The 25,925-nt window shown below is 38.6% G+C and overlaps 1 protein-coding gene and 1 long non-coding RNA gene across 2 annotated transcripts; one reads left to right on the top strand and one right to left on the bottom strand.

Moving 5' to 3' along the window:
• Positions 1-11,622: 11,622 nt before the first annotated feature.
• On the top strand, positions 11,623-19,729 carry LOC110829276 (uncharacterized). Its single transcript, XM_022062843.2, has 3 exons — positions 11,623-11,867; positions 14,373-14,508; positions 17,507-19,729. The coding sequence occupies exons 1-3, from the start codon at positions 11,838-11,840 to the stop codon at positions 19,279-19,281; spliced, it is 1,941 nt and encodes a 646-aa protein (XP_021918535.1). The 5' UTR covers positions 11,623-11,837; the 3' UTR covers positions 19,282-19,729.
• On the bottom strand, positions 19,372-25,921 carry LOC147875181 (uncharacterized). The gene is made up of 4 exons (XR_015538207.1): positions 25,895-25,921; positions 25,651-25,761; positions 25,336-25,409; positions 19,372-24,449 (listed from the first exon to the last, which is right to left on the bottom strand). It is a non-coding gene; the product is annotated as an uncharacterized LOC147875181 (long non-coding RNA).
• Positions 25,922-25,925: the final 4 nt, after the last annotated feature.

Raw genomic sequence — 25,925 nt, 5'->3', positions numbered from 1 at the left:
TAATATCAGGCAAAAATTATACATTACAAGACAAATGCGGAAGTTGTCAAATTATGCCCTGGCAGCGATACGCAGATTGTCGATTGATGATACCGTGCTAACAGGTGAAGGCAGTGTGTGACATTCGTTATCAGTTCTATTAGATTAAAGAAATTTGTAAAAAAAAAAGAGAACATTATAGTGATCAGACGTTCTCGAAATAGTGGGTAACCTGAAAGTAAGAGACCACTTGGAATACACAGGTATGAATGAAAGAATAATATTAAAATATATCTTTAGAAAATATGATTGCAGTATATACAATGATGCTAAATTTGTTGACCAGCTGAGAAACTATCAGCTTCCAAAGAAGGTATTTCATTTCAAATGTCGGCTCTCTTGGTTGAGGTTTAGAGTGTTTTTCTGAGTGATTCGAATGTGTCGAAAAAAATTTTGACTGCTTCCATACCCTCGCATATAAATCACACAGAATCAACCTTCCATTAAAATCTGTATAACCTACACGGTTAAGAAACATCGTTAAATAAATAAAAAACCAAGATTTCTAGTAAGGAATAACGCGAGTAAAGCTCAAATAAAGAACTGATTACGCTAATTCCCATTTTGTATGCGATTTTAATCTGTCCAAACTGATGGAAAATGTCTTGAAATTTACCACCGTCGCTTTTTCCACATTTTTTTAATTTTAATCAAACTTTTCGTTTAAGGCTACAGTGGTTGAAGGTCCCTATAGTTGGTCCAGCGTCGTGAAACGGATGAAGTAAACCCAGCAATGCAGCTATTGCATTCCAACGCAGACCGTAGTGACGAATGAATCCTCCTCTGAGTGAGTGAAGCTCTCCCTGACCTGGTATGCACCTGCCACAGGTTTTACAGAATAATTAGGTGTGCGAATACTCAAACAACCAAGCGTCACTGAAAATATTTCGCAATTTAAAACTGAGAGTAAATTTCATAATGGAAATAACAGGAGAACCTGTCGGCGGTTATCATGTCTTCATTACAGTAAATGAGGCGCAGTGCAGAATGTACTGGATTTTAACTCCGCTGAGAGTAACAGGGGTGTAAATTGTTGTTTGAACTAATTTTGTTTCAGCAACAATTAAATTAAGAGTGAAAGTTAACACAGTGTTTCCAGATAACGGGAACAATTCGTGAAGTTCTGAACATTTTAAGTATTGCTTCCAGGACATTTCTTCTATGAACAATTTGTCAAACATTTTTCTTTGTTCACGGACTTTTTGTCCGGTTTATTTTGTCCACAACACAAAGTTACTTTTGTCTTTTCTTAGCTACGCCTATAAATATGCCGTCGGTTGTTTGCCGCTCGATGTTTCGAGACAACGGACACATTTCTACACGTTTTTGAAACACACGGCACGAAAATCTCTAGTCACATTAATAGGTTTCTATAGTGAGATTCGAAGCCAATATTCCATAAATACAAATTAAAATTTAGAACGCAGTCTTCTGGGTTGTGACGCAGTTTTTAGCCTTGTAGGTTAGGTTAGGTTAGGTTAGGTTACAAAATAAATTAGATGTCATGGCTGTGATGACATTTATAAAGATCAACCTGATTAAAACTGTATTACCACGAAGAGGCAGTTTTTTATCCGAAAATTTAAGCCTTAGCTATACGAAGACACACGCAAAATAATGTAGTTCCAAAATGGACACCCCTGTTCTTTATGAAGACAAACGTCCGACCTTGAGTCCAATTGGCATGGCGAGCAATGCACATACAAACTGGGTCAGACACAGAACACATATAGTAGGACTGTGATTTATACTTCATCCTTCAAAACCTGCAATTCATTTGAATCATCATCAGGCTTTACAGATAATGTCTTGTGGCCTGTTCCAATTCAGAATTACTTCTGAAATTATAGATTCGTGTAGACATTTGACAGGAATCTTTAAACGAGGGATCAGCCCTCGCAAAGCCTTTGGCTACACAGGAGAGCTCAACACAGACAGACGAGGACAAAGATCCATGCATTAACATGGATTCGAACCCACAATCCCAATATACAAGCACTCAATATCGACGCGGACACTGAGACAGTTATTCTAAATAATATTTGAAATTTTAGTTCCTACCGCAAAGAAAACAACGCGTTTCCATCACAAAGAATAACTGCATAATGCTGTTCAGGAAAATAATTTCTTCGAGAATGATATGAAACCCATAAATGCAAATGTACAGTTACTGATTATTAATGCAAGTTGTATATACAGTTACCACTGGGCTTTAAAGGATTAACTACCACTGGAATGTGTCGACACATTTCAGCATAACACTTGAAACTCCCAAAAGCTTTTTGTCACAAACGCAATAAAAAAGACTCGTTACGATTGCAAAAGAGGTTAAGTTTACATTGAATCTTACGTTGCTTAATGGCCCGTTTTCGTATACAGAGCTTATGTAACGTCGAATGAGATGACTGGTTATAGATAGGCTGGACAGCTGAGCTTCGACTCCCAACAGGGGCAGTAATATTTCTCCTCACCATCCACCAAGCGCCCTGCCCAATGGGTACCAGAGGCTCTTTCCTCCGGAGTAATATGGCTAGGACGTAAAGCATGTCACTCAACCCCATCTGGCACCGACGTTAAGAATGTGTGGAGTTTTTCCACCACTCTCACATATAAGTGTTCAAAAAATTCACACACATTCAATGAATGAAATAAAGGCATTTTAATAAACTAAACTACTATACATCAGCATTGGTACTTAAAAAATAAGCGAATCTAATGTAAGTGTTCAAAATTGCCACCGTTAACTTCGGGGCATAGTTGACAGCGGTGAGTCACTGACTGACAAGCGGCCTCCAAAGTTATAATACATCTTTTTGGGACAGCCTCTACATCAAAAACGTCTAATGTTTTTAATTAATCACAGAGATGTTTCCTCACCTTCATTTTCGCGTACAAATCTACACCGTTACCGAAGGGCCTCGTACACACATACAAACGTTGTTGGCAAACAAGTTTCGTCCTTGTTTTCAAACAGTCCTGGAATAAATATTCTGTGTTTTTGTTTCCCCGTAGAAAATACCCATATAGTTTCACAGGTCTCCTTTTTTAGGCGAAATTGCAAGGAAATGCGCCTATTAGCTTCGACATGCCTGTCCGTCCGCATGTAACAACTTTTGAACCGCTAAACGGATTCTAATTAAATCTGACATAAGAGAAATTTTAGTAACATTTGTAGACAAATTCAAGAGTTTGGAAACTGACACGTGTTTGTTTCTGCTCCTGGAAGTGAATTTAAACTGTGGGGGGGGGGGGGAATCCCCAGCCAGGCAGGTGTCAGACAGCATACACGCAACAGTAAAGAGGAATTCCAGGGGATTCCCCATGATGACCTCGTATCCCATTCAGACAGTTTTCCGCAAGCACAAAGCCTTTAACAATTCTGGCGTCACAGTCGCCATTCGCAGAGGTAAACGATATTGGTTTTGATGGACCAAATTGTCCCCCTAACAACTGCTTACACTGCTTATAACGCGGCATTCAGGAACTGAAAAATCTTTTCGCAATAACAGCGCAAAGGCGTCAGAATTGATACGATCCACGTTCATTTCCTGACTTGATCGTGTTTTAAAATAAAGAAACGATAAAATATCCACGTGTTTAGGAAGCAGACTGTGCGTTAAACCGCTGGGATTTATAATCTCAAAATTTTCTTTATTGAATTTTCAAACACAGGTTCATCTACTCGGGTCTGCATTCACATGATAAGACAAAATCTTGATCTGATTTACTCACTGGTTCTAAGATAAACACTTCAGTGTTGTCCTGAAACACTAACAAAGAAATTTCACTTGAAATGACGCAGTCTCATCATCCTCGCATGAATTCAGGATCTCGAATAAAAGAGTTTACGTATATATTTTTTTTCTTGAAAGTTCTGTGCATAAACGAAAACTTAGGAAACTGCACCAGGCTCTATTATGTCGGCACGATATTTATCTTAGTAGACAATGTGATAGATGAATTGTCCAGACCATAACGAAGAATAAATGTATTAAATTTGTCATTCTTGTGTTCCATTTTTAACACGATACAAGTAAATGGATAATTGTAGCGCAACAGGCTATGCAGCAGACTGTCGTATGCGGTGTTAAACAGCTAAAACACTGCGATCCTGGGTTCGAATACCACTTGAGGCTCTTAAGTATGTCCGCATCTTTTAAGTGCGTTCGAAACGAAGTTGCAAGGATGAGTCAAAAAGCTTTGCCAATCTGTCCGTTTATTGCATCTAACAATTCGAGAACCGAACGAATGGATTTTCATGAAATTTGATCCCGAGGAGTTTTACTAAAATCGATCAACACATTACAATTTTGGTGAGGGTCGGTACCAACAGTCAAAAATGGATTCTTTTCCGATATTATCTCTTTGTGGTGATGAAAATTGTTTTCCTCGGCCACGTTTCATATGCTGCAAATAATCTGAGGAGGAGGATAGGGAAGAATTTGCCAATAGCAACATTCTGACACTATTGTAATGAATACTTCACGATGAACCATAACTGCATGCTTAAATAAAGAATAAATAATAGCCAAGTAACCTACATTCATTCGTATTTTGGCTGCATGACACTAAACCTGTTCCTGCAAAACTATTGTTATTTTGTCCTTGATTCATAATCTCTTCAATCTGAAGAACGTAGTATCTTATGTTATACTTAAATGTTTAAGAAATGCCTGTGTGGGAAACTTATGGAAGAAATAACTAACAGGGAATCAAGTTTTCGATTTTAGGAAAACTGTCGACTATAAAGCAGACGTGCACTTTGTAATCGGAGGTTTTCCAGCAACGGACAGAATGAAACAATGGAACAGAGTTTCTCAATTAGTGTCAAATGTGACGAGACATTTCGAAACAAACACCTCTCTACAATATTTCACAGAGTAGAGTAATGACAGTGAGACTTTGATCTTTCTTTATTGGTCTTTGTTGCTGTTTTTAAACTGTTGCTGCTCTGATTAATAACATGCCGGTGATACTAATAATAATGTACTGGTGGTCTTTTTCGCATTTCGGTTGAAACGGTTTCTAGTTGCGTTATTTTTTGTATTAGTTTATTTTCCTATTTCGTACATCATATTCACACTTGCCAAGGCAATTTATGATGTGCCTTGAGGTACTGTAATATATTTATGTGTGTCGCAACATGCGGGAGGTTGAGAAACATTTCATTAAACTGAACGATCCAGCATGAAGCTCGTACATAACCTCACATCTCGAGTCGGCAGGAACCAATCTTATTTCTGCCATATTGCATGGGCATTATCACGACTGATGGATGAGCCTTCTATGAAAAGAAAATGAGACACGATATTGTTACAGGGGTTGTCTCACATCACAGAGATCAGTAGACCTTGGAGAGAAGTTTGTAGAGAAAATGCAAGTCATGGCAGAAAATAACTCTTTGTGCCTCAGGATTGGATTACATCAACATTACTTATCGATCGTGAGAATGATTCTTATTCTTGTTCATCGTCCGTGCACGTAATTCCAGGTGTGTTATTAATGTTAAAATGAACCTTCCAGTTTCAAGAGTCCCATTTTGTATTTATTAGATTAACTATAGACTATGAAAAGAAGACTTTGACCCACATGCGTAGTATGACGTTTACAGTTCCGTTGCTTTTATTTATTCATTTTTGGTTCATTCAACGACACTTCCAATTGGACTTTATAGCGTCGAATGGTGGGATTATTAGAAAATAAGGAAGCGGTTGTATCCTAATTTTTTTGCTGTTCTGGAACATGTTTGGAGGAACTGAGGAAAACACAATAACTTTGGCGAGAACAGCAAAAATGACAGGATGGCGAAGCACATTCTTTATGCAATAATAAAACCACTCCAATTCTGCACGCGGAAACTGACAGATGGTTACCTGTTCGGTAATTAGGCTTGCGACTGATTCACTGTACCTGACTGAGTGATTGATGTAAAAGACAAAAACAAATTCATTTTAATTAAGCTTCAAACCCGAAGCTAGTCTAAATGATATTTAATGATCTAGTCCGTACCGTGAAGAAAACGAGTCTACATTACATAGATCAATCTGTTAACATTATTTTTAAAGAAATAAACGTTGATTACGAGAATCACATGAAATCAATAAATACAAAATGAGGAGTTACTGACTCTTAAAGCAGACAAGTGGGACAGAAAGTTACCCCTAGACTTTAAAGGGTTAATATAATTCTGTGATACGCTTTATTAGCACAGTGGGTTATTCCAAAACACATCAGTCTCCAGATGACTTATATATAAAAACAAGTTCTGAGAAGAACTAATGATTTCTGCTTTCGTTCAGCTTATGAAGTCTAGGCTAAGATGATGAGGGAAAGAACACATTTTAGTAGCCCACTACTGCTCATAATTTTTATTACCCTATGTTACTATTGTCAGATACAACATTAAAGTTTCGCATCGTCACAATGTTTGTTGTCTGTTCATAACAGGAGTTTTAATCATTCACTGCGATGAAAATGTCGACATTTGCCTTCTGAGAAATAACGCCGTGTGGGACTTTCAGGGAGGCACCAAAGTTTCGGGAGAACATACCGTCTCCATCTTGTGCCTCCTATATGCAAGCCCACACTTTGTTACTGCCCAGAAGACGAACATTGACAAAAATAAAATGATTTCATTATATTCGGCTGAATTCGGCAGCCATAGTGCCAGTGCAGTTTACTTTACTGTTGTGTTTTGTTTATAATTTTTGTAAACGCTGTAAACAGAGCTACTATTCAGTCTGCTCGTTAAACGATTGGATTTTTATTGTTTTGGCGATGACAACATAATCGACCATAACGTCCGATGACTCAGTTCAGCCGCACGGAGTCATATTGGCCGCAGCCAGCTGTTTTAGACCAGTTACATTGTTTTCGGCGTCAGAAAACTGTCTGACTCGATATTCATTTGAACATTTCCCATTATTCCATACGTTTAGTCTTAACCTCGGCATGGCTGCAAAATGTCTTAATCTGTTATATTTAAAACTGAAAAACGTTGTCCACAAAAAAAGAATAAAACTGTCTAAGACCATTAATTACTGAACGACTGCACATAATATTCAGTTTCTAGAAAATCAAACGAAAGAAACACTAAATTAACAGTTATATAAAGTAATTCCGGTTTATGAATCGCGTGGAAGTAAAGACGGATATGATGGCGTGACCGATTTTTCACGACAAGCGCCAAGATAACTTCACGTTCTGTTGGTACCAGTTTGTAACAGCGACTGGGTTTTCAATATGCATTTCAGTTAACAGTGCATGAAGATACAAAACTCTCGCCATTAATCAAAACTCTCGCCATTAATCAAAACTCTCGTGATGAGCTGTCGTTCATAACAAAAATCATTGAAGTTCGCGTCAGAAGCCGTGTTATTACAGCAGTACTGAAAGTCCGTGCATTGCGTATATAATGACTCAATGTCTAAGACTGACTTTCGAAGGTGAGGAGAAATAAGAGTTTAGCGTGAACTTGATCGACGGACATTAATAACAGCTCGTTATTTCGTTTCGTCATCATTGCTTACCACGACGTTAATAAATACCTGAGATTTTACCAACATCACTGAAATTCGGAGCATTAAGGCTTACCAACAGAAATGCAAGACGTCCACAAAAGAGTTTATGACGCCTACTTTACTTCAAATATTTAATTCAGCATTGCTAGGATAGCAGGAAATATAAATACATAATTCTTTGATTTTTCAATTCACTGGTTTATATCTGTGTAGCAAAATTTCCACCAGATTATGTACACTGTACATAATCCAACTACATTAAAATTTCCTGGATAAAACATTAAAGTTTCGGATCGTCGCAGTGTTCTTATTCCGTGGTGTAGGAGAACTGATATTTGAAAAACTTCAGGGAAATGTAAAAAGAGAAAATTGTTGAAAATCATATATTTCCAATCTGAATTGTTGGCTTCCTATTACCCATGATGAGCCGTTATAAGGCGCTACACTATTTAAATTATTAAAAGTAGGGAGTAGGACGATGTCACCACGTCCATAAGCCAAGGACATCATATTGCTAAACACCCTGTGTAAACTAATAGCCTGGATCTCTTTGTATCTCCGGAAATAGGGATTAGCCCTATCTATTGGGTCCAACAGAGTGGGTACCTGAAGACGGAGATAGAGCCCCATCTCCGAAACGTCGTTTTCTATTTTATTATTTTACTAGACGATGGAAAATATCCAAGGAAATTTTTATTTAAATTAAATTATAACTATTGTGTGAAATAATCTTGCAAGTGTTTACGTAAGCCGTTGTCAGGACATTAAAGTAATGGAGTCGTGAGTCTAACTCGTTAAGAGTCATGTGGAAGAAACAGAATGAATGGTCTTCGAACTTTGAAGACAGAGAGACATATTTGCGTCACACTGTAGTGAACATTGGGGCAATAAAACCTTCCATCATCAGTCGCAAGCTTTCTTAATTTCCTTGTCTTCAACTGAACATAAGGTCGTTCTTGTTTTAGCAGAAATGGCTAATAGTGAGAGGCGGCTCTTATTCACTACATGAGTAGAGACTGGTGAGGAAATACAGTACCTGCACTTTACATAATCTCATGAAGAGTTTGTGCCCATACTTTGTGTAAAAATACAGTCGACAGAAATGTTTGTAATGCACGTTAACAGCCAATTATTATGACAACGAATTTTAATTTCTATTTTATTATAACAGCATCATTTGATTAAGCAATTTTATGTCATGGATTTTACTAAGTTTTTATTATTGGTTTTATTGAATGTCGACTTAAACAGATCGTTTCATAAAAGCAGCTGTAACGGTTATATGCGAATGCGAAACTACAAACAAGAAATTAACTTAATTTTTTTAAAGCTCCATATAAATATGAACCATCCTACTTACATTGCAGTGGAATATTCTGTATAGTATATGTTTATACGATCTAACCTAATTATGTTAGTCGAATATCCTCCACATACAAATGTGAACCAACGTAATTACTTTCCAGTAGAATATTCTGCGCACCCAGTGGAAGTATTATGCTCCAGTGACTCGGATCTCAATATGGCACTGCCCCTTTCTTCAAAACTCAATTAAAGGTTATAGATCTACAACTCCTTCTACGGGCTGGACGATCGAGGTTCAATCCCTGACGGGGGCAGAGGATTTTTCCTCTAGCCTCTGCGTCCAGACCGGCGCTGGGGCCCTCCCAGCCTCCTCTACAAAGGGTACCGGAGTCCTTTCCCGGGGGTAAAGCCGGCCAGGGCGTGATGCTGACCACTCACCCCCATCTAGTACCGAGGTCAAGAAAAAGTAGGAGCTATACCTCCACTCCCCCAATGCGCCTACATGGCGTTAGTGGGACGCTTTACTTTATTTAGACTCACAACTCCAATTACACGGTACAGGGGCCTTCTTGAGAAGTTTTCAGTTCCTCAGCAGATCACCGGACGCCACCACTGGACATATTCTCAGCCGTCTTAACCCACAATAAGTACAAGTGTTTTTATGAATATTACAATGTGAAATGTGTCTTGACAGGTGGATTTTGTATGTGGCAAAGTTGGCTACCCTTATCATACTGTCATGACTAATTTTACGTGAACTCCCGGGCCCATTTATCATTTTCAATAACTCCTCCCGTACTTTGGAACCGAAGTCTGCTAACATGCTTGTGAGGTACTCAGAGAACCGATGGAACACACACTCTGGTTCCTCACAAAAATTGTCCTCATGCATCGTATAACAATCACTAACAAATACTAACCTCGTAGCTGCTAGTATGATGCCCTTATAAACGAAAAAGCCCACTTGTCCATAGAATAATGTATAATCGTTTGCTGATTCAGTGTTTAGTAGGCTATAATCCTTACAGCGCAAAGAAAAAATCATCCACTTCAAGCAGTTTTGTAACTGAGGTCGTATGGATTAGTAATATACACTAGACATGGTATCAATTTACAGAAGCTGTTTAATATTTTATTGTAAATGAAAGAAAATGTGCGATTCCTTGTTTAAAATGCGTATACTTTTATACGGTTAACAATCTTCATACTACGAAGGAGTAATATCGTTTCTCTTTTACCGGTATTTCTTTAATGTATGTGGCATTATTAGTGAAGAAACGTCTGTATTCACACTATTTTCAACATGCCACAAGCTAAATTTGTATGTCGACATTATAATATGAAATAAATCCGTGTATTTCTGTTAAAGAGAACATGACAAGGATAGGATCGAAAAATCATGCATTTCATAATATTGGTATTGGCTGACACATGCTGCTACTTTCCCTATTATTTAAAGAATTTCGTGCCAAAAGATTTGCATATTCAATATGGCACGACGCGTAAGTCAATCACGAACAATAATTTCGATGGCGCACTAAGATAATTGCAGCAAATTATATATTATTATATCATTCCACATTACTAAAGGTAAATCCTCTATACACTCTGGAATATTACCAATATCTAACCAAAAAATTGATCTGCGTGACAAAAGTTAATAAACCTTTAACTCCCATTATGTCAAGATGTCCATTCTGATCGATATCAGAGGCAGACCCGCACATGAAAGAGATGTAACGCATTTTCGACTTTTTCTACGCTCACAGACGCTAAACAATCTTCTAAGAAATAACTGTGGTATGATACATGTTCTGAGATTATTTTTCCAACTATATAAATGAAAAGGGATTACTTTTTCACGACACTTGGCCATGCGAATGCAACATTCCGTTTCTATTATGATATAAGGCAGCGTACCGAAATACACGACCGAGTTGTTAGCACTCCTGCTTAAGAACCTTAGTTCAAACCCCGGTTCGAAGACTAGCTTTCTTGAAAGAGTTATTTCGTGTTTTTTCTCAGTCTCTCGAAGCAAATGCTTAATTTCATGGTCCTTCCACTTTACTAATCACTGAATTATTCGAGTGGTTCTGTTCTGAGCTACCAACATCGTGAATGTGAATGTAAACTGAAAGACAAGTGTTTTCCATTACTAAGGGACGTTATAACAAAAGTTATTTCTTAAAAATGACACTCCTTTCATAACACTTACCATTACGTGTAGTAACATAGCCGGTGATATGGCATTAATTTATTCAGAAATTTATTACCGGGCAGTCGATGAGCACTTTAATAACTGTGTTTTGAACATCAAATAATTTATCTTTATGCAGACATTTCCTGGTCAGCCCGTTCGCCCGATTTCTCGGATTGTGATTTCATTTTATGGGGTTCCTAGAAACGTAATGTGTTTCAAACTTATATAATCTCAAACGGGGATAGAAAATATATAATCTCAATTGCAGCAATAAAATATTTTACACGATTAAAGCAGCTGCTGATCTTTTTTAGTGTAGGTCTAAATTTCTTCAGCTCCAAACACTTTACTCACATAACTGGTATAAAGATCTGTCTGTCCCCACCTCGGTTATGTATTCCAGGCCTCCTCTTCACTTTCACTTCTTTCGGAACACGAATGTATACCAGGGATAAGTAATAATGTTTTGAAGGGGGGGGGGGGGATGTATGAACGGCAACAGTCTATCTTTACTTGCGGCTAAAACTCAGTATCATAGGGCAAGTTCATTTGCCGGCGAGTACTACTTGTCAAAAAGATCACCTTCAAAATAGCGTTCGTGTTCTTCTTGCAACCTTATAGAACTTGGGGGCCAGAGGGGAAGTGAAAATAGTGAGGGGAGGTGAAATGTTTTATCCTTTTGAATGTATAAATACGAAATATGGAAGATATTCTTCAGATCAAGGTGCAGTGTCAGACTTCTTGGGTTAAATTTTTCATGATATCTTATAAAGATGGTTATACGCTATAATAAAAACCGCAAGGTAAGTTTTCCTTTAACATTTGATTATCCAGAACTATTTGACGAACTCCACGTTTTACATCATCTTTTGCTAATCTTCTGTGCTGTGTGTGAAATGGGATCTTCGTCTCAGATGTGACTTAAGCTGATTTTACACGCACGATCCCGTGCTATCATGGACTAATTCCAGTCACAAGTGACGAAGTGTGTATGTAAATGCGAAAACAACCGAGAGGTCAACACGTGTGAGTTAAAACACGCGACAATCTCGAGTGATTTATAGCATTGTACCTCAGTACATTTAATGTTGCTATCGGTAAGCTAATATGAATGATATGCGAAATTAAAATAATTTTAAATTGAGTTTATGAAAATTTATAAACAAAATATGTGTCTGTGCGAGATCAAATGTAAACAATATTAAGCTGGTACATAGATTTACTTATAACCGCATCCTGTAGATGGAAGCAGTATGTTCCTGAGTAATGTAGGAGTACTCAGGGTTCTTGAAGGTAGAGGCAGTAGGATCTTTGAAAACGTTGATATCTAGCTTCAAGTCCACACGGCGTTACAACCCAAGCGACTGATATCAGAATTCAATTGTTTTAGGTATCTAAACACTGTTTACCAGTAATGTTGTACAGTTGAGGAAAGCGATACACTTCTATTTTTGTTGAAAATAATTAACGTAAACTGTCTTATTTTCCATATCTGTCAACTGCAGTGCTTCGGATACGAGATGTTTTAAGACAACGAAAAAGTTTTAATTTCTGAAAGGTACAGGCTACTCCAGGTTGGAGCACCCATATCATCTAAACGCGTTCTATGTTATGTTGCACGCCGACTTCGATGCTCATTTGTTGCTGACACAAAACTATTAACATAATTAAACTGAATTAAGCTTACCCGCAGAGGCTGTGGGTGAAGTTAGTGACGGGGTTCAGTTTCGTTATTAAGAATGATTACCTGTTGCCAATCTAGTCATACTGCACATTAATACGGACTGACTTATTCATCACAACGATCACAATTATGCAGATCTGTTACTTATGCTACTTTTAAGTGTCTTATTCGATGAGCCGGTTCGATGAATCGGTAAAGTTCGATTTGATCTTCACGTAATGTACTTTTTATATTTGGCCAAAACGAACCAAAACCAATTCGACTTTATAAATTTCATTGGAGATTCCAATATCAAATTTAATATAAATCCGTTCGGTAGTTTTGGAAACAAACCATAAAGACCGATAATTGAAGTAACGATTATGATTTAAATAATTTATTGTTTGTGTAATTATACGAATTTTTTTAGTTTTAGTTCTTAAATATTACAAATAAACACAAAAGGAAACTACAGAAACTGAAATCGTAGTAAAGTTTAGCAAAGTCATTGTAGAGACAAATTTCAGAAGTGGTTTTTTCAGTTTAGTGTTGACTTACAGCTTTCTTTAATTTCAAAATACCGGTACTGACTGTTGAGAACAAAATAAACAAAACACGCGAACATATTATATTTTTTTAAACTCTGATATTTTTTACGAATAGCTTATTTCGAACCTTCAATTTAAACTGTATTCCTGGTTGCAGTTTAAGTGATTAATTTAAATTACTTATTATATTAGTTCAATATAATAATTTGAACGATCCCAACGGCTCGCGGACTTTTTCTTTTAATGTATTACAGGTTTGTATTACGCTGATGTTAAAACATTTGGAATTTTCTTATCTCTGACGTGGAATCAAAACCTGTGGCTTAGTAAATACTGATTCCTCGGCCTTCTTTGTGCGTTGCGAATAAAAATCGAAAATCATTCAGGCCAATCAGCTTCTTGGCAACCTTCGATCACACCGATACGGCACACCTGTTCTAAGTAGAGCAGTTTTTTTTTCGTATCCAGTACAAACCATTCAGCATGGTGTGCATTGGTGGTTAGCAGGATTCACGACCCATCAGTACATGGGTTCGACCGGGACCGAGACATTTAACGCTCCTGCTGTGAACCCCTTAGTAGAGCAGTAATGAAGTGTTTCAGTGCAATGTGATGCTAGCTGCCAGTATCAGGTATCAGTTGGCAGACAATTGAATAAAACGAATAATACTGAATTAATATATTTTCTCAAGTCACGAAGAGTATAACGAATCGTTAAATGCATTTTGAATCCACGCGTTTTTGTCTTAGTCAGGAACAGTAGCATTACGCATAAAAAGTATTTTAAAGCGATTCGTGTTGTCCAGATCACAAAGAATGAAATGGGCAGATACATGTATTTCAAATAAATATATAAAATGCAAGGCAAGTGCAATGAATTAATCATAAATGTATTTGAAGAAATGTATTTGAAGAAATGTTTTTAAAGTCATATAAAATAAAATGAATGATTAAATACATTCTGAAGAAATATGTTTTGTCCAGGTTAAAAATAATAAAACTACCTATCATATGCATTTGTAAGATTCATGTTAAGAGAAGTGTTCTAACTTAGGGTAACTTAACCTGATAACAGCAGCAATTTTTTGTATCTTTAGATATGGATATTTGTTGCAATTTTGGCAGCACTGTCCAAACTTTGCTTCGCAGAAGATAATTCGCAGAGTAAAAGTATTTCTGAAACTTCTACATCTAACGCACCTACAGCAGATGCTCCACGCACGAAAAGGCAAGGTAAGTTAAACGTTAATGCATTTTTCTGTTATTAATAAATTACTGCGCACTCTGTTGCCATTAACAATAGCAAACAAATTGAGCCTGATATGAAACCAGAATCAGCAAACACGTTACACATAACATAACCCTACTTGATAAATCAAGTGAAATTATTTAAAAATTTACGATTTTGATTATTTGATTCAGAAATGAGGCCCATGATGAAATTAAATTAAGAGAAGGGTTATTTTGGAAACACTTGTTTTTATTCAGTTCACAAATTATATCATCACCCCTATGATAAATAAACAGCGTTTCGTTTGCCAATTGTATTGAATAGTGTCAGACATTATCACTTTCTCTGAAGAAAGAACAGTAATTAATTTATTTGCAACTGTTTGAAAACAAAGTGACCATAAAAGCTTTAAGGCCTGATAAGAACAAGAGAACAACAGCGGGTATTATGTAGGCCACTTAATATTTCTACGACAGCAAAATATACAAAGGTATAATTGGCATACTGGGAACGATCCATTCTTCAAGTGCCTGAGCACTGCGGGTCCCAACTTTTTCGTTGTCTTGATCTATAGACATTCGGTAGGACTCCTCTCGGCCCGTCGAGAGGCCTCTACCTGTACACAGGACAGCACAACACAGAAAAAAGCAGACAAACATCCATGGCTTGAGTGGGATTCGAACCCACGGTCCCAGCGACCAAGCGGCAGAAGGCCCACGCCTCAGACCACTGCGGACCCTTAATTGGCATACAGATTACTAATAGGGAAACGTTAAGAAACCTGGAAGGAGACAGATCTGACCAGTGTCAGGCAGTAGGAAAGTTACACTTCGGGTCTGCAAGCAGAGACGTAGCCCATTTAGCTAGGTGCTAACAATAACAGCAAAGACTTAAGTTAAATTACTTGTTTCTTGGCCTATGATTGGAATCTTCCTTAATATTCGCATTAATTATTTTCGTAAAATATCGCGGCGTGTTTGTATGTAACGAAATATTAAGTGGGATTACTTGCGGTATACAAATAAATGTTTATATCGTAACAGCGTTAAACTGCATTTAGAGATATTGTTCGAATCATGCGCCAGGAGATATCCGTGCCATTTATTTTGCGCAGAGGAAGTAAGGCAAACATAATTCCACAAAGACTGTATACCAGCAGTTGCCGGTCTCTGAATCATGTTGTAAATTCCAGTGTGTTACTATTCTAAGGAAAGAGAACAGAATTCCCGTAAGAAACAAAACCCTAATCCCACGGATAATTGCCATTAAAAAAACTGACAATCGCTAAACTATTAAAGATTTTCCCAGCCTTGTATGAACCCGAAGGTTTATTACAGTGTTCGCAAGAGCCCGCCACCGGTGCCTATCCTGATTCAGATTAACCCAGTTTACAACCTCCTATCCTATTTCCGAGGCCATGTGCAATATTTCCAAACATGGGCGTTCTTTCTGGCAAGAATTTATTAGGCCTCTGCCCGACCTCTGAACTGGACGATCGCCCCTTGTCAGCCGTCCTCGACAGCTACCCTCCATGTCTGAAAGCCTTCTCCATCCGTCAACCTGTCTCAAATTAGGAAAAAATAAGTTTTTAAGGACTAAAAGTGTTACATCGGCAAGAAAACTCATGGTTCTGTTTACGAGAGCTCGCCATGATGCCCATTTCCTGCAAGAAAAACCGGTTCGCAGTCGGAGACGTTTGGGATCTGTCTCAATGTCACATGAAAGAAAATGTTTAAGTGCTCTATAAGTAGTATCAATTGTCAGAGCGATTAAGTCGAGAAGTATGAGATGTGCTGTGCATGTAGCGCGCATGGATGGGACAAGAGGTGTGCACCGGGTATTGGTTGGGAAGCCTGACGGTAAGAAACCGCTGGGGAGACCTAGACGTAGATGGGAGGATAATGTCAGGCGGGATCTATGGGAGATAGGAGTTGAAGGAAACTGGATTTTACTGGCCCAGGACAGGTTCCGGTGGAGGGCTTTGGTTAATTCGGTGATGAACCTTCGGGTTCGGTAAGCCATCTAGTTAGTTAGTTAGTTTATAAGTAGTATCATCCTTAAAATGTTCGTTTTCTTTACTGAATGAAATTCATAGCAAACTAATAACTTCAAGACAAAAGGAAGAGTTTCTCGTTCGACGTTTCAGAAGGGCCAACACCGTGAAAACACAAACAAGTAAATCACGCGATACCGCCTGTTTTTTTAAAGAAGAAACATAACCGGTAAGTATAAGTCCTTCATTATGGATTATCCATGTATTTTCACCAATGACATGTGACATAGAGGAATGTCATCTTCCTAAAGACACCGGCTGAATAGGCGACGGTTACGCCTACTCTGCTTAAAAGTTGTTTGAAACCCTTCTTGCACAAACTTTGTGCAAGTGAAGTCTGACGTGGATGATTTCATGGGTCTAACCGTGTCATACAGAAGACGCAGCGAGTCTTGGCGTGTGAGGTTATTTTCCTTTTGTAATGACAGCGGATCTACTGCTCCTTCAGAGTGTACACCGTGACCGATTAACTGGTCCGTTATGATGTTTCTGCGCCTACTCAGTCTAAAATAAGTTCAAAAACAACTTCGTCGTTCAGTAAGGTAATTGCTTGTAAGACTGAAAAAGAGTGTCGATTTTATATGAAGTTAGTCGAGTGTGAGTAAAATTGTTTGGAAGCATCGGTTTTAGGTGGAAGATACGACATGCAGTCTGGCTTTGCGCGTTTCCTATGGAATTTTCAGTTTTGCTATTCCACTTTGCGAGCTCAGGTTCTTTCTTAAAAAAAACGGCAACTCATGTACGGGATTGCAGCAGAATATGGACCAACATTCCGATCTGAGCTGCCACCTCGTCATCCCGACCTGAATGCGTGGAGAATCGTATATCGATGAATCACTGATTTCTTTACGAGCTGTCTATTTTCGACAGAAACCAACAGTTTGCAGTCTGCTTTTTCTTGAGCCTGTTCGCAAGTGCGAGATGCTAATTGTGTGTGGCACTTTCAGGTTACTCTAGAGGTGGTCAAAATTCAGGATTTGGAGGGTCTGCCACAGGACTTTCTAACGCATACCTGCCTCCAAACGGCCAATTTTCCATCCAAAGACCTATGGGCTCATTCAGTACTCTAGACCCTGCAAGAGGCGGTGGATTCGGAGGACCGTCGTTGAGGACCTCAACATCATTTGGAGGTATCAGCGGTGGTTTTGGTGGTTCCGCCCAGGGGCCATCCAATGCATACCTGCCACCACGTAGAGGCAGTGGAGATATTAGACCTCATAGTACTGAATTCGGTAACCAAACACCATCAAGTCTAGAACGACATAACATCAATGGCGCGCCACAGTTCGCTGATCAAAGTGCTGGTCTGGGACCTTTCCAAGGATTTCCTAGTGGACCAGGTAATGTACCAGTATCTGGAGGTGGGAGATATGGTCAAGGAACTTCTGGTACTTACGATTCCTCAGCATTCGAAAGAAACGTGTTTGGTGGAAAAGGGCCTTCTGGAAAGTATGGTGCACCAGATTCTAGACGTAGTGGATTTGGCGGTCAAGGGCCTTCCGGAGGACGCCCTGCAGGAACACATGATGCGTCAACTTTTGGAAGTAGTGAATTTGGTGGTCACCGGCCTTCTGTAGGAAGACCTTCAGGAACGTATGGTGCACCGACTTCTGGAGGTAGTGATTTTGGTGCTCAAGGATCTTCTGGAAAAGAACCTTCAGGAACGTATGATGCAACTTCTGGAGGTAGTGGATTCAGTGGACCTTATGAAGGAAAACGGTTTGGAGGAAGGCCTTTTAGTGCTGATGGAGCTCCATCCTCAAGTTCTGGAGATCCCTCAAATATTTACTTACCGACTGCTGGTGGTGTGGGAAAGACTTCACAACTTTCTGGAGGTTCTGGCACTCAAAGTTCAAGAATACCCTTTAGCTTTCATGAAGTTCCAGGTCTGAGTGGAGGATATAACGGTTCTCCCAATGGTCCGTCGAACACATACCTTCCATCATCGGGTGGTATATTTGGTCACGGACCATCCAGAAACAGCGGATCTGCGTCTGGACAATTTTCAGGAACGTACAGTTCATCAAATGCAGGTGGATCAAGCAGGGGACGTGGAAGATTCTCTGATGGCAATGATAGTGGTTTCGGTGTACCGAGAACTTCAAATTTATTTGGTACGACACTTGCAGGTGGCCCAATTGAAGAACCAAGTACACTCACAGGAATTGCAGGTGGCTTTAATGGACCCTCTAATGCATATCTACCTCCAAGTTCCAATTTTAATTATCAGGGATCTTCTGGAAGTGGCACTTTTGGTGGTCCAAAACATGGAGGAAATGATGTTGGCAGTGGATCTGGTTCGTATAGACCTCCAAATGCTTTTACTAACACTAATTTCAGTGCATCACTTGATAGTCCATTCAATAATTGTGAGTCTCCTGGCACTGTCAGTCGAAGTAATGATGATATTGGCTTCAGAGGGTCATTATTTGGTCCATCTAATACCTACCTATCCCCGGGATCAGGAGGAAGTTCTGATCCAAGTGGGTTTGGACGCCTGTCAAGTAAGTACAGAGTCCCTAATCAGGAAGGAGTGTTCGATCAAAGACTTCAGGATGGCAGTAACAGTAACCGTGGACTACAAAGAAACATTCCTGAAATATCATTTAACTCATATGGTACATCAAGTCAAGGAAGTGGTTCAGGAAGATCTACTAATACACATGGTGTACCCAGTCAAGGACAGCAAGACAACTCTGCTTTTGAAGGTTATAAATATTAATACACAGTCGACTGATATATATGATTCAGTGTGACCGACTTAATTGCATGGATCAGGGAACACCAATATTTTTTTCTGGAGACAAGCAACTAGATGATTACAATTTAATAATTACCAGAAGTTAAATAACTACATTATGAATGGATTTATAGCTTGTGTTCTCACATCAAAACATTTTCAATAAAAAGTTTTGGCACTAAAATATCACAAAAATAGCCTGTCTAAGAAATAGGCTACAAGTAATATTTATATAGAACACCATCAATTAGACATCTGGCACAACAAAACAATAAGACACAAAAATTATCAGTGATTAATCAATAAATTACATGTTCAAATTATCATGACGACAAACCCTTGGTGCCCTGAGGTGTGCAGTTAGTGAGTGGTCTGAGTACTTATATCACATAAATGTATTTGAAAGAATAATAAAGAAATGACCCCTAAATCGTTGGTTAACATCGACCAGACTGCACAGCACAACAACCCAGAAGACAGAAATCTTCAAAATAAAGAGAATTTTAAAAATATATTTTATACACTTCCAATCGGCAATTCGTTGGTCCCAGCGATTGACTGTGATTCTTTCATGTGACTGATGTGTACAGTCATCTCTGCTGTTAAGCGATAGTTGCATTCACGTAGGACGCCGACCTATAGAAAATCGCATAGTAAAAATAACCCCGGTACCTCCGCAGAGATTGAATTAGTCCTTCAAAAGTTTAAAGCGCCAGGAATGAAATTGCATAAGAGCAAACTCGCATATGCAAAAGTTTGCATTTCACAAACAGCTTTTACCGATTCATCGATCTCATTGGAGCGAATTCGCATTGACGAAACATACATAATTGCAGAGGTGACTGCATTTATAATTTTTATTCAAAATCAGCGATGTACGAATTACGATTTAGTATAAGAATCAGTACGAGATACATTGTAAAACGTTATAAATAATAGTAAAATATATTTTTTCTTTTCGATTTTTGACTTGCTGGTTTCAAAAGCTGCGTTATTCAGAATCGTCGCAAATCGAGGGCTACCTGTATAATGGATTCTTCTCGGCTATCATCCACGTTAGGTGGTTTAATGGACAAACGTCTACGTTTCAGGAACCAGCTTCATCCTCGAGGATGAGGACGGTTCTCGAAACGTTGATGTTTACTCCTATAAACCACCTGACATGGCTGGTAGCCGAGAAGAATTCATTATACTGAAGACAAGAATTTATCAAATAATTTTGTGGCTTGTATGGAATGTGCCCCTACCTCAACAGTTCTGGTGTTGTCACTCACTACTCATAAATGCACACTTAAAGACCAAGAAACCTCCGAAAAGGGAGGCGGCAAAAACCCACGAATGGGATGTAGAGCCAAGAAACAACAACATATTACAAATCAGAAGCATCACTGGAAGTGTGATGATTCATTCTCTCGCTCTGCTTCGTCCTACGTCATTGATGATGTGGGGGATTCGTAAGAATGTGCATAATCCTCTTCGTCCTCTGAATATCTGAAGGTATGTTGGAATCAACCTAGAACAGTAAACTGTTTCAAATGTATTCCAGCACTGTTGTGGATGGAACTACTTCATCAATCGTACAGATTACAAATAACAGCTATTTTCTGTGCATTTGCCAGAATGTGAAATTTGGAAATGGCATCAGCAACAGCCGAGTCGTCTCACAGCAATGGTTTAGGAAAAGAATTAAGCTGCTCACATGCATTCAGTCTATCAACGTGTTTCATGCAGTCCGGTGAGGAGTTCCTTTGTCATGGCAACGGTTCAGTAGACAAGATATCGCTGATTTCATCGGTACACAATAATCGGGAAATACGGGTGAGACTATTTCTCTGTGCAATTGTGACATATAACGGGCCCTTTCTCAGCGGCCCCCGATAATATAAGAGTCTGGAGCAGTCATGTGCTGCTGTTGATTTGGAAAAGAAGGGAACAACGTGGAGGGAAACCCACCCCAATGCCAGTTAAGGAATATAATTTTGGTTGTGCCTTGTTCTTAACTTGGAAACTGTTCCTTGTCTGTTGTTATTTACCGTACCTTACCTCATTTTCTTCAGCAACTTCGGACTCATGATCTCTCACATAATATTCACCTGCCCCTTCACCACTTCATCCAAGTAATGAGTTATCCACTTCAGACATGGAAAGAAGTTCGTCATTCACGTTGCTCCCGCCAGTGTTTTGCAGCATTTTTAGGAGATCCCTCATGATGTCCTGTTGTCTGTGTATTGCCTTCTGCTGAGTATAAACCATATTGTCCTGGAATCTTTTTACTATAAAAATTTGTGATTAGTCGTTGTCGTCAATAAATTACGTCATCAACAATGTCAACAGATATTTGTTTACTCGGAATTGTTGTGTTCCACAACAATGCCGAGTAAACAAATAACGCTTCACAACAAAGAAATCAAAAAATATCAAGCCAGTCGCATTATCACTGCTCCAGAAGGAGCACTTAGCATTCTTGAATATTGACTGACAGTTGGCCTAAAACATCAGAAAAGTGAAAGAAGACGTTATCAAGTATTTGAAGTACCAACTCCAACAACTTCAACAAGGTAAACTGATACTCATTCGATATATTACGATTACGAAAACTATTATGAAAACAGACTTTATGATCGATTTTAAGACGAAGATTTGCAGGGGTGGGGCTGGACGTAAAAAGTTGACTGAACAAGAACTTTTGACCTCTGAACAGCGACGTAAAGAACTACAACATCAGACATTTAAGAAATAAAGAAAAGCGAAAGAAGACTTATATTGATAAATGTAGAAAATTGACTGACCTAGAAAAGTTGGCCTCTGAACAACGACGTAAAGAACTACAACATCAGACCTATTTAAGAAATAAAGAAAAGCGAAAGAAGACTTACATTGATAAATGTAGAAAGTTGACTGACCTAGAACAGTTGGCCTCTGAACAGCGACGCAAGAAACTGAAATATCAGACGTATTTAAGAAATAAAGAAGAGCGAAAGAAGACTTACATTGATAGACGAGACCATATTAACGACACACGTAGAAAAACTTATTTGGTAAGAACAGAGGAGAAAATAAAACAAGACGCTGAAAAGGAAATTATTAGATACCAAAGTAAATTAGTAATGAAGAACCAAGGAAGACTGCTAATAGCAGCACATTTTAACAACGACGACCATCAACATTATCTCGGACCTATGAACTATGACTGTATTCATTGCAAAGCGCTTCACTGGCTTGATGAATCGACTCAACGTTCCAGTAAATCGTTTTATGATTGTTGTGCACATGGAAAGGTTGTGCTTGATTCGTTGCCTGAATACCCTGATGACCTATTTAACAAATAAAGAAAAACGAAGGGAGAGTTACATTGATAAACATAGAAAAACGCATACAACAAGAACAGAAGAGAAAAAAGAAAAAGTAAAAACAGACGAAGATTAGCAATGGTGTTGCTGGACGTAGAAAGTTGGCTGATCAAGAACAGATGGCCTCTGAACAGCGACGTAAAGAACTAAAACATCAGAACTATTCAACAAAAAACAGAAGAGAAAAAAAAGAATATTTGCAAGGGTGGGGTTGGAAGTAGATAGTTGACTAACCAAGAACTGTTGGCCTCTGATCAGTGACGTAAAGAAGTAAAATATCAGATTACAGGAAGCGCTCCGAAAGGATTAGCCATCGTTGACGTCAAAAAATGACGTCATCAACAATATCACCTTATATTTGTTTATACACGGGTGTTAGTTTAGTGTCTTACTCAAGATTTTAAAACGCAACCAACCCCCTTCGGGGGGTTGGTCAGTTGTTTAAACCCCCCATTCGGGGGGGTTAATTTGGTTTCTTACTCAGGGGTTAAAACACTCGAATGAGACACTAAACTAACTCCCCTTTGGGACTAACCAAGGTTGGTTGCTCTAGTAGTAAAAAATGTTAAATATAATATATACTCTTAGGGAAGGAGGTATTTTGCATGATATGTAGAACATGACGAGTTATTTTCTGCTTCAAGATACTAAGATATTAGGAAAGATATGCATGCTCCAAGGAATGTCAGTTTTGGATATGACATCTCTGATGGCAGCTTTCAGTGCAAGCGGGAGGGATCTTTTTCATAGGGGAGGTTTTGCTCAGGTAATCATGTAATAACAGAGGATTTCCCCACAAGGTTGTGGGAATACATTGATATTCCCCACACAGTCACTGCCACTCGCAGAAATGGATGTGATTAGTCCTATGTACTGTTTGTTATTGTTTGCTTTTAGCAAATTTGGAAATGTGCAGGCACTTTTCAAACAAGTTCTCAAATGTCAGACTTCAAAGCTGTTTAAGTGCACTACTGAAAATAATTTTATATTTTGTAAATTTGTCATAACATATATCCATTGGAGCACCCTATATAGGTTTCATGACTTTGATCGCACTTTGTAATCTCTTTCCATAATCTCAAGACTAGCTTGGCTGGATGAATGAATAACCTGTCAACACATTGGGAGAATTAGGGAGGCCAAAGCCCACTCCGGGCTGTAGCGCCTGGGGAGAAGAAGATATTGCGAGAATTATGGCGGTGAATAAGGAATCTGCTTGCTGCTGAAGTAACATGCACATAAACACGCATCCCTTGGAAGGCATTCAAACCTACAACAATAGCTTTCAGTGTAACCTAAGACTAACACAACAAACCTAGGTCTTTCAGCTTGAGTTGTGAAACAACTATTCAGAATTGACCAACTGATCAAAGGAACTTGCTGCGTCCTTCATCAGTTACCTTGCAGGTAGAGACAGGAAGGAATTAGAAACTTTTACCAGACTACAGGACCCTATTTCCACGTTAAAGGGACATGTAGTGACAGAATTCATAAAATCATACTTGGAAATCCCCTGTTCCATTAATTATGTTGAAAACAAAGCCACATGTGATCATCATATGGTGTGTTCATGGCCTTAAGACACATATGTGATAGTGGAAACCTTCTAGTAAGTACAGGCTTCCGACTTATATAGTCTTTGTTCATTGCACGTCGCTCTTTAATCCCGGCCTTCAGCGATTTGATGAGACATTTCACTTTGCCTCCCTTGAGCTCATCGTTCACCTCGAGCTCATCATCCACCTCGGGGTCATCGTCCACCTCAGGGTCATCGTCTACCTCGAGCTCATTTTTGTGATCCTAGGACCAGAATGATAACATTTACACTTATGCGTCACATAATTATGATATTGGAGGAGAGATCTAAATCCAATTCAGTGTTCACAGCAATGATTTTCTTTACAATGGGTTTATCTTGGAGCAAATCCAATTTGCACCCTTCAAATTTAAGTGAGGGAGCTAAATCTTTGTATTTCAATGCACCTACTGTTGGCACTTTCACAGAAGAGTTCAAATCTGAATTCAAGGGGGGGTAGAAAGAAGAAAACATCTTTTTCAATAATTTCATCATCCCTTGGATCAGATGTTGAAGTAATTCTCAAAAAATTCCAAATAGACAACAGAGAATTGCAAAGCAGAGAAGTTACCGAATGAAAATTTCTGAGTGTATCTCTTCTGAAATGTTACCAACTCTACCTTCCTAAAAATAAAAATGCCCCTCATCGCTGCAGACATGCCATATGTGCAAGGGCGTTGTTTCGAAGTTCCCATGTATGTGATAATCTGTTTAAAAAAATTAAGCATTTCAGATCAAAGTTAAGGACAGACATTTGCAAAGTGAATAAACGGATTCCTCCAATAGTATCAGAGCGGACATTTGTGACTTGATGGAACAGAAGCATCATCAGATATCAAATTAATGGTTGCTGGTTATAAACTGTTCATATGACATACAGAAATTTAATTACACTAATGAATTTCTTCAAGAAAATATCACTTGTCTATTTGAAGATATCTGCATAAATGTTAATTTATTTAACCACTTGAATATATTGCTAACGATATAATTTATTTATATAATTGGGTGCCAAGTTTAAGTTTAACCAAGAAAGAGCACTCTACTTTGCAGTGTGGCTTGCGCGTTCCAAAGTTTGTACACTCCTGCTTTAAAAAATTCTACACTTACGGCCAATGATAATCTTCTTCCTGTCTCTCGGCCTGGTTGTCTTGAAGCTCTGTCACGTTCTTCAGGGTGGAAATCTATCACCAGAGAAAACAACATTCATAATTCTGTTACAATGAAGTTACTAGTGTAAAAATCTTAATTAAATTCAGTGTTTGTATCATAGTTGAAAAATATAGAACAGTTTTACATGTTGCTCTCCATATCTGGTTGAGTTGTGAGTGGACTGATTTTGACTAAATTTGGTATTTAGTCCTTATTACACGAAAAAGTTTGACAGAGAATACATTATAGCCACCAAGGGCTCTCCACACTTACCACTTTCATACGCAATGGTTGTTTCCTAAGTCTCCGTCCCAAGGCTTGAAGATAGCGTTTTGTGTTCGCCACCATCACCAGGCACGGCCCTTTGATGTCTGGTAGAAAATCCTGGAAGGAAAGGAAAATGACATTTACAATTGTACTCTGTCTGCTGTTGGAAAAATGAGGTGAAATGTGGTATTAACAGTACGAACAATAATATAAGGCCACATTCAGGCAGACAGAGCGACCTTGTACATACCCAGAACACGTAAAAGATGAAGAACATCATG

This window comes from Zootermopsis nevadensis, unplaced genomic scaffold, assembly GCF_977971745.1.
Source record: "Zootermopsis nevadensis isolate Lab colony 2312 unplaced genomic scaffold, Znev_1.0 Znev_ptg000001l, whole genome shotgun sequence".
In the NCBI taxonomy this organism is placed as follows: domain Eukaryota; kingdom Metazoa; phylum Arthropoda; class Insecta; order Blattodea; family Termopsidae; genus Zootermopsis; species Zootermopsis nevadensis.
The sequence above is the reverse complement of the archived record's forward strand: the minus strand, read 5'-3'. Positions and strand labels throughout refer to the sequence as shown.